The sequence below is a fragment of the Megalops cyprinoides genome, chromosome 6 (genome assembly GCF_013368585.1).
Source record: "Megalops cyprinoides isolate fMegCyp1 chromosome 6, fMegCyp1.pri, whole genome shotgun sequence".
Lineage (NCBI taxonomy): Eukaryota > Metazoa > Chordata > Actinopteri > Elopiformes > Megalopidae > Megalops > Megalops cyprinoides.
In genome coordinates, this window is record NC_050588.1 from 17,386,218 (window position 1) to 17,396,486 (window position 10,269).

A 10,269-nucleotide genomic window follows, 5' to 3' on the forward strand; every position below is an offset into this window, starting at 1 on the left:
TGCCAATGTAACAATGATTCCTCTGTGATATCATAATGTCAGCTGTTGATGTGTCACTGAAATGACAAGCGGGAGTATTAACTATGATGTCACTGATAATAAACTGAAAAAAACAGCAACAGTGTGTTTTTGTTTAGGAAGAGCAGACCTTCAAAGTTTTGCAGCATTCTGTTTCTATGCAGGTTCTATTTCAGGGTGTAAAGAAAGGTTTATGCTCACCATTTCAAAATACAGAAAAACAAGAGACAATGATTTAATAGAGCCACTATTGTTAGACCAAAGAGAGTACAAAAATGTATTTTAAAATAATAAATGGTAATTCTTTTTTAAAAACATAATGATTGGATTAAATGGAGTATATATGAATGCACTGTAAAAAAAAAAAAAGAACAAGAAAGAGCATATCCATACATTGTGTATAACAGTAAACTGTAAACAAGATCTATTGCTCATGACACACAAAGTACAGCCCAAGCAGTGTTTCCCGTTCTCCTGCCCAGACCTCATAGGGAATGGCAGGCTCCACTCCTGGCTGTCCAGTTCCTAGGCTAGATCCAGATCCAGCTGCACAGTTTCTAATGTCCATTCCATGCAGACAGTGATGGATGTAGCTGGTAAGGGGCACAGCTGTGAGTGCACCTCACTTCACAGTGTCAAGCAGCAACAAATGAGAGGCGGTCCGTACCGAAAAGCTGAGGCATGCATTTCATAAGAATTTCATATCCATCTGCAGTCACACTTTCAGGCAGGCAAATTACGTCATGTAGGGTTCTTTGGATATCCATGAATATTAATGAGAAAGAGTACACACTTTTTTCTCTTCTGTTTTGTCAATGAACAAGAATTAAGATACAGATCCAAGTAGTGGTGATCCCATGATTGAACATTCAGTCTCTATATCAAAGCCAGTGTCGAAAATTCAGCTCATAGCTGACGGAAAGACAAGATGGTATTCTGCTCCTTCCTGAGGAAGCATGAGGTAAAGCAGCATGCCATTTCTGTTGACTCCTCTTTCATACTGAGAAAATGACTTTGGGTTCAGTGTGTTCAAGGTAACGTTCATTCGGTGAGGAGTGCGTACTATTAAAAAAACAGTGAAATGTCTGAAATATTTTAACTGTGTATCATGCTTTGCTTTGTTCAGATTCATATCTATATACATTTATACACATTTATACATTTATTTATCAGAGTCGGAGGCCATTTAAATTATAAAGCCACCACTAGAGAGAGCCCTTGTGCCCACTGGATCAGAATATGCATCAGCTGTTGAGTCTCTTCAAAGAGCATTTGGACATTTGGAGAGGGACTGTCAATGGTTACACAGTGAATGGAGAATGTTGCGTGGTGAATGGTGAACAGCAGTCTGAGTTTTCCCAGATGTTTGGTTCAGTGTATTCTGTACCCATTGCTACAATAGCACCAGTAACCCCTGACTCAACAGAGGGTGAAATGCCTACTACAGCCAGAGACAGAGTATACTACTGCTCCTCACAGAATATTCATGCCTTCTGCTCTTCACTACTTATTTTCATCCACACATTCACAAAAATGGCTGTGAACTGAAATGGTGTAGATACCAGATGATAAAGCACATCTGGTATCTACACCCAATCTACAAACCCCTTAATCCACACATCACTGCATACATGCAGAAATGCATGTGTAAGAGTCAGGAGTGTAAACTTCTGGATTCACAATACAATACAATATTGAGACCTAAGCAATGATACATATTGGAATATCTCTGGGAATTCACTTTGATACTACGCAATGCAATTTGATACATTTCAATACAATATGCTTCAACATAACCTTAAAATTTACTGTATTATATTTATAAAAATAAATTTTAAAAAATCAATGGTATGGATCGATTGTCACATGCAACTACTATACACCTGTAGCACTGCTTTTGTATCAACGTATTGATGCAAATCAAAGTATTGTTACACCCCTGGTAAAAGCTATGTAAAAGACATGTGAGCTGTTAACCATCTTTCTTCAGAATTGTGATCTGAATTTTACAGTGAACTCATTCACATACTCACTTGCTCGCTGCTCGACTGAGCAGGCACCTCCCATTACACCATTACACCATTCCTGCTGTCTAATTCTGTCCCAATGACCGTGTCTCTCCTGAGAGAAATGGCTCCATCTTAGTGGGACCACATGGTTACATAAAGAGACATACAGGAAGAATGGAGGAGTGTCTGCATCAGTGACATTGAGCCCTGGCTGTTAATCGGATATTCTTTACGTGTTGTTGTGTAAAGGCTATTGTGTACCTGTCCTTTCAGACAGGTACAGGTGATTTGCTGTTCTTCATTCCAGAGATTCCTATATTTCCATCTGTCTATCCCTTCTACCTGTAAAAAAAAAACACAAAAATGAGAGCATAAATTTCTGTGTGTTTGTGCATGTGTGTGTGTGTCTGTGTTTGTGTGTACTGTTTCTTTGTGAATATGAACATGTATCTCTCGCACTACATAAAATATGTCATCATACAGTACTGGCTTGTTCCCCAGGATAGAGCAGCAGTGTTGATATGAATATGAACTTAAAAATAAATAGCCTTATTATAAAACTATGTATACGGTGTCTATGGGGGGCTGCAAAGTCTTCCCTTGTGGGGAGTACTGAGTTGGATGAACTGCACTGTTTGTGTAACTTTGTTTAGCCCTCGTAGGTTTCATGGTAATAAAGACCTTACTGCCAAAGATGTGTCCCTGCTCTGGGGCCCACACACAGGAGAGAGATTCTACCCTGCAGCAGCAGACCACATCACCATGGAGACATAGAAGAGGGAACACGACTGGAGTGTAGAGCAATACATTTATGATGGACAGACACCTGCATGATGGATATGTACCTGTGTGATGGCAGGCAGGTTGGTCTTCCTGTTCGTGGTCTGTGGTCAGGCTCTTTGGTTGGGCCGCTGAACTCCGAATGCCGTGATGAAGACGTTTATAACGACGATGATGAAGACAAGGGCAGTGGTGATGTTCTCGAGCACATTTAACTTGAACTGCTTACTCTCATCATTCAGATTCCACTTCACTGCAGGGAGAGGCACAAAAATACTATTCATTTAGTTTGTATTAAACAGACATTTTTAACAGACATGTGTCCCAGCCCCCTCATGCTAAGTGAGAGATTTAAGAGTAAGAATAGCATGAACCGACACTCCTTGCATCTTATTTGGAAGGGGGAGTTGGGCATTTTTTATGAAATTGAAGAATTTGATAATAAAAGGGGTCCGTTATCAAATGTATGGTGATATAGTCTATCAGCCAATCCATCAGAAAGGGATTAATCCTGCATGAAAACAGAGTGGGGTCTGTTTGGAGGGGCCTGTGGAGAACACAGAAGGGTAGAGGGATGGTAGAATGTGACGACCACCACTACTTCAAAGGAACCAAAAGAGCAAGAGTAGGTTACTCTGTGGTCTATCCTTTCAGTCAGCAGCACTATAAGGTAATGAGCTTCTGACTGAGTGAACAGTATGAGGTGTACACCCAGCCACTGCTTGAGGGCGTGTCACTATGATGAAAATGAATGGTTCTTCCTCACCGATGAAGATGAGAAGGATTCCTACAATGATCTGCAGGATGAGGGAGAGGCTGATGATGGCGATTAGGGGGGTGTAGAAGCTGAATTCAGGTCCTTGCTCCAGGACAGCCTTCAGCTGTGAGGCGTTGGCCATGAGCAGAGCAATATCCAGCATGCTCTCTGCAGCGCTCTTCTTATTGGCATAGTGGTTCATATTCAGAGGCTCCTGCCTGTGCCGCCAACGCCCTCTGAGCGGGACCTGAACACAGAGAGGCACATTAACACCAGCACATTCTGAATCCTCAAAAGGGAATGGATGACATAACTGTTTCCCAAATACTAATCACATTCAGACTGAATACCCCGAAACACATCTCCCAAAAATGTAGACTCCACCTCCTCTTCCCTCAGAGATAAGCTCCAACACAACCCCAACCCCGCTCTATTCACACACTGCCTTCATATTTTCGTGCCCTGATTTTCAACTCTGTTCACCTTAAGTGACATGCAACAAGTGGGAAAATGTGTCTGTCATATCTGCTTTTGGGCATGCATTCCTACTTAGTTACAGAATGTCAACAGTAACTAGTGTTATTTACCACATTGGGCAGTGTCAACACACTCATAAATCATCAATTTCAGTTGTAATGTTCTGTAAGAAAGACAAATTTTCAGTCTGGGTTAAATGTTCCAGTTGTGTTCTTGAAAAATGAGAAGCAGATCAGATATTCTGTATCTGGCCTCATACCATACACATCACTCATGTTCATGTCTGCTCTCTCTGTTCAGGAGTGGGTTTCTTATCTTATGAACGTGATCATACAAACATGCTTTCAATCTCTCACTGTGGGTTGTGGTTTTTGACCAAGTCTTGTTTGGTTGTTTGATTAGGTTCCACATTTTTTCTCTTCAGATCTGCTGGTTCTTAGCAGTGGTTTCGAAAGCCACCGAGGACATTTTTGGTGAATTTTTTTATGAAGCGGAGCCTTGTCTCTCAGCCTCATCGTACAAAGACAAGGGAATCCAACTATGAGAGTCCATTCAGGGAGGCCACTGGGAGATGCCCTGTCACATCAGTACATCAGTAGAGCTGAATCCAGCCTGACTCATTAAACCCGTTTTCCACTTCAGAGCTGGAGCCAGGCTGGCTCATTAGACCCCCTTTGAAAAGCTTATTTTACAGTGACCCAAGATGAAAAATCAAGGAGCTAATGGGGGGCCATATGACACCAGCCAATAGGAGGGCACACAATGTATGCCAGTTGGAAGGCATGTGACCTCAGCCAAGAGAGACCAGTACTGTGGTGCTGTTGTTCAGAGGAGGCGTTCCACACATTATTGTGTTTAAGGTTCTGCTGGTATCCCCCTCGATGGTCTACATAGCAAGTGTGGGACATGGGTTGGGATAAAGGCAGAGCAGAATTCTGGGCATGGCTGTGTCTTCTCTGGGGTTCAGTGGACAGGCCAGAGTGACCCTGATTGGGCAGTAGTGACCTGTTTACTCCATGTATTTAGAAATTCTGAATATGACAATATGATGCAATATGGCACAACACAATTCAAATTCCTCTTTCTTTTCGAGTTCAAAAAATTCCATTTGCTGACAGCTCACACTACACAAAATGACTCAAAACTTTTTATTATTTTAATTTAACCACTAACGCAGACTTTCCTTGAGACAAACAATAAAGGCAGCCACATAACAAATGTAGGCGCCAACTTTTAAGGACATCTGAGACGGTCATGCCAAACTCAGTCCCATTCAAGACTTGAGGTCAATTGAATTACAAAATTTAAACATATCTTGAATAAACACATATAAATAGCAGCTTTGTGTGCTACTTTACTTTGTATATGATTTTACCAACCTCCAGCTCATTTCAATGAGTTCAAAAATTGGGAATTTACCCAAAAAACCCAACCCAAACCTAGTCCCCCTTCACACAGAATTACATAATTTCATTGTCTAATTTCTACCTGTAACAAGTGTAACAGGAACAGCAGCCCATGGTGGGGGTTCATACAGAAATCTATCATTTATAGCCTTTTACGACATTCCCCAGGCAAGACAAGTGTACTCTATAACCGATTGGTCATCTTTGATACTGTGGGCCAATCAGAAGGCAGAGAACATGCCCCAGTTTACCCAGGTTTTAGCCAGTTTAATATTAAACCCAAAAAACCACAAGTCACGGAGCTGATGTCAGGTGACCTCTTCCTCTGCATTCAAAAAACCAGAGGGGAAACCACAACAAAATCTGAACATCAGGAACTCATCATGAACCCAGAGGACACAACTACTTTCCTCTCTCACTTCCCCATCTCACGCTACAGACTCAGAGGTCTCCAGTTGCACCAAACAAGTAAACACTTCCTTTTGTATGAAGGCAAATATGTTGCAAAATGCAAGAGCTTGTAGACTTGATTTGGAGAACTTGTAGATTACGATGTGAGAACTTGTAGAACAAAAATCTGAACTCGTATGTTTAAATTTTCACTTGTAGAAAAAAATGTGAACTTGTATGTTGAAATTCACAAATGTGTAGATTGATATTTACATAAATACAGTGACAAATTAAAATGTCACAATAAAAATTTTTTGAGTCTTTTGTGTAGTGAGAGCTGTCAGCAAATGGAATTTTTTTGAACTGTGCCATATTGCATCATATTGTCATATTCAGAATTTCTAAATGCATGGAGCAAACAGGTCACTACTGCCCAATTCTGACCTTACTGATCAGAACTCAAAGAATCTGACATCCCACATAATGCTGAAGACAGCTGTGGTTTAAACCAATATAGTGTGTGTATTGTCAGGTTTTTATCCCTGCTTTAACTAGATAGGGGAAAACTCATACTCCAGACACAATGAAGGCTGACTGTTTGTAGCTGTATGCTACTGTATGTAGCTACTTAGCTATGTTTTTCTTCATTTTTCATTGTTAGAAAATAATATACTGCCAAATGTAGCATGTCAACATATTGTACGTGAAGTTGATCAATGCGTTGGAAGCTGTGTATCTGAAGTAAATTCGGTAGAGTAGTCTGGTTTCCCATTTCCCACGCGATCTTGGGTTACAGCAACTTAAGAAATTAACGAGATGACCGAATGGTTACCTCGGCTCTTCGAGGCGTACAGAATGTGCTCAGATCGATTGACTGAAACATATTAGACTTGACCGAACAGTGTGCCTAACAGGAGATACACCCAAATGTATTGAGTCATCCTATGAGAGAATAATCGCAAAACCATGTTGGAACTTCGGGTGGAGCAGCGCCATCCAGCTGGACTCCGTCCCTCAGTTGCTCAAATGAAAACCCAGTAATTTAACACGTTACATAATATGCCAGTCCCTATGGAAATGTGTCCGTTTACAAAGAAATATACATTTTATGTACAATCATAATTAAGCAGTGAGGACATCCAATATCTTTCTATTTTCATTAGTGGTGGAACTTAAGTAGCGGTCTTCCTCGCTCGCTGTTAACAACTTGTTAAAATGACAACAAAGAGACAACCGCATTACGTAACAAGCGGTCAATTCCTCGGTAAGACCCGGCGACTTATTATGACCTCATCACCGTGACACACCAGGTGAAGACAGAAGCAGACCATACATTTGCTAGTTTAAGACAATGGAATTAATGCATGTGGTAATTAAATCTCGTATGAGTTTACACAAAAAGTGTCTTCAGTCTGTGTAGTTCTGTAGTTTAACGATTCATCTTGAAAATACATTTCGTTTCATTACGTATACTAGCCTTACATAGACACTTAGAATCATACAGATGTGGTTACTTCTCATTTAAATACAGAATTGTTCATAATAACCATTCTGGGCTTGTGTTCTGCCTCTGCCTCTGCATTTAATGGGTCTTATTTAATTGAATCGTTGCATTTGTTCGCTAACCTCTTGTAAGAAATCGACTCTCGTAATTGTCAAGGATATTTTAAGCACTTCCCCGTAACGACCCACAAAGGCTACAACGCTGTAAAATATTATCAACAATAAGAACTGAGTGTTGTTAGAAATCTGACCTAAGTATAATACTGCTGTAGTTGGAAAGTGATGTGAATAGAATGCAATAATTACGGCAGCGTGATTTGGTCTCACATAAGTACGACAGAATATATACCTAATGCTCTAATATAATGCTCCTTATACTGATTATACATAAAAGCAAGTAGTAATCCGACAACGTGACCGCTGCTGTAGCTATGTCCCGGTCGGTCGTGGTATCACGGAAAAAGACGTACATTCTTCGCATCCCTGCGCATCTTACCTCTCCCCCGCCGGTTCTGTCGGCATCTCCATTCATTTCTATGTTTTCCGAAGCCATGGCTACCCGTTAACAAGTAAACATGACAAGAGACCTCTTAAATGTTTAAACTACACAGTTGCTGTTGTTACGCGGTGTGAGCCAGAGTAGCGCCGATGAGGGACGTTTGAGACGTTTTTCTATCTGGGGGCGTTGACACCGCGAAGTGCGGAAAGACATTTAGAAAACGAAAGTCACTTCGTCCCTGCATCTCAGGGAAATACCCCATGCGAGTAGAAATCGGACGTAAGTGTAACTAGTTGCTAGTTTTTCCACTAGTTATGCGCCCTCGACAACAGCAAAATTTGCAGTTCATTTAGTATTATTTTGCGCATTTTAGACTACAGTGTATGCTACGTGTAACCCCCGGTCTTTGTCAGTTTGATTCCTCAATGGTTCAAGCGTAATCCAAATGCAATGATGTTGTATGCACATGGTGTGCTATTTTCTATAAACATTGCATACCAACAGAAGTCACACGAAAATGATCATTCAGTGCAACAAAACTGTAAATAGGCTAACTAAGCGCTGGAGTAGAATGTTTCACGAGTTATAGATCTAGCTGTTTTATTTAAGCAGGTCTGATAATGGACACAATATTATACTTACTATTATTTTATTTCTATATTTTCGTGTGTTAAGTGGGTGTTTTGAAATTATAATTAGGTGTTATTGAACGTAATCAACACATTTAACCTTTTGTAAAGTCTTGCAGTGACGACTAGTGTTCACAGGTAGTATTGCAGCTTCCAAGTTGTAGTTTACCTACGCAACCTTCAGCTATTCAGAATTCGATAATATTACTAATTATTTCAAACATCTCCCAAATAATATTGAATAATCGATTTCATTATGTCATGATTATTCATATTTCTATCGCCTTCCATATCCTAGTTATGCGCCTCTTTTCATAGATAAGGTACTAATGAATATGTGCTTTACAGAGAGTAGGCTAATTTACAGCCATACAGTCAATTGTTAAATAGCCTATCTGTAAGCTTGCAGATAGTAGCGGAGATTGGCGTATTTACACGCAACGAAACACAAAACCTAAATTCGGTTCCTGTATATGAATTTTCATTTCTGTAGAATATTCAGCCGCCGTTGAATGGTCACCATGGGAAATCCTCATCAAATTGTATTCATGATATTTTCACTTAGGCTATTGATATGCTCTGAATTGTGAAGATATCGAGACAGTCTTGACCTTGTGTTTTTTCTTACTAGACTTATAAAATTACTCTGTTCCGTCGTAAGAATCGTCTATTAACTATGAAGCGGGTCCTGCATGGTATCATAGTTGCTAAATCATGTCTCAAGCTATAACAGAGTGCATGTCTGAAATACTAAATTGAATCAATGTAGATATTATGTTGGCTAAATCAAATATATATTAAATATATTTCCTGGTAGCTTTTCTAACATTCAGTTCTGACTTCATCTTCTGTTTAAAAAATCCTCCGTTAATAATAGAAATGTTTCCAGTATATTTAACAGATCAAGTTCCTGTTGATATGATGCTTGGTAAATTTATAATGACTTCTCATTACCAAAATTAACCATCTTGTAAATAGTCTTAATCTTGTTAAGTCTTGCATGACAGAAATATGATAGATACATCAATATGGAAGCACAGCTGCCATCCTTCGAATATATTGGGATGTTAAAAATAAACATACTTTTTTCTGAGAGAAGGCATAAGACTGCAGTTTTCGTGAAGAATTGCGCTTTTATTGATTGCAATATGATAGTAAATATCACTAGCCCCAGTGTGGGCACAGTTTCCTCCCCATGACTGGCTGTAATCCTGTTCTGTTAAATAATGCCAAATCATCTGAAAGGATAATTAATCCTCTTAAGGTAAACAAAGGTTTCAAGGTGAGGTCATCTGAAACTTACTTGTGCTACCTGGAATACGATGACAATATCATTTCTAAACTATTCACCACAACCAATTATGTAGTGGTATAAATGTGTAAAGATGAACTATGGTCATACATGCAGATCATAAGGTTTTTACAACTATCAGAGGTAATTTCAGAGTTTCATTTTAGTTAAAGACTCCTGAAAGTAAGTTTTGCACCCATCACCATTAACTAAAGGATTTACACACTTAAAGCACTGAGATGTCCATTCGTTATTTCCCAGTCTTACGTATATTACCAAGTACTCTTTCTTATTCGACACCCATCTTTGAAGAATGACTTCCATGACCATGATGCTTCAGTAAAAGATCGGGTGGGTCATGGAGGTCTCTTGCCAAATCAGTCGTATTAAATCTATCTCATAGATCTACTGCACTGACAATGAATGCAGCATGAAACAATAAATTACCATTTTACGATGCACCACCGCAAATATTTGGGAGATTTATTAACCGTTTACAGAAGCCCCTTG

The 10,269-nt window shown here is 39.7% G+C and overlaps 1 protein-coding gene across 1 annotated transcript; it reads right to left on the bottom strand.

The window, feature by feature from the left end:
* Positions 1-1,915: 1,915 nt before the first annotated feature.
* LOC118779918 (ninjurin-1-like) lies at positions 1,916-7,961 on the bottom strand. The gene is made up of 4 exons (XM_036532250.1): positions 7,837-7,961; positions 3,574-3,811; positions 2,873-3,060; positions 1,916-2,369 (listed from the first exon to the last, which is right to left on the bottom strand). Exons 1-3 carry the CDS (start codon positions 7,891-7,893, stop codon positions 2,918-2,920), a joined length of 438 nt encoding a protein of 145 aa, XP_036388143.1. The 5' UTR covers positions 7,894-7,961; the 3' UTR covers positions 1,916-2,369; positions 2,873-2,917.
* Between the last annotated feature and the right edge of the window lie 2,308 nt (positions 7,962-10,269).

Excerpts from the sequence above, each read along its gene's own strand:
- LOC118779918 (XM_036532250.1), bottom strand. The coding sequence starts at position 7,893 with ATGGCTTCGGAAAACATAGAAATGAATGGAGATGCCGACAGAACCGGC. Across the intron at positions 3,812-7,836 it reads ACAGAACCGGCGGGGGAGAG|GTCCCGCTCAGAGGGCGTTG; the intron begins GTAAGATGCGCA and ends CTCTGTGTTCAG. Across the intron at positions 3,061-3,573 it reads AATCCTTCTCATCTTCATCG|TGAAGTGGAATCTGAATGAT; the intron begins GTGAGGAAGAAC and ends CTCTCCCTGCAG.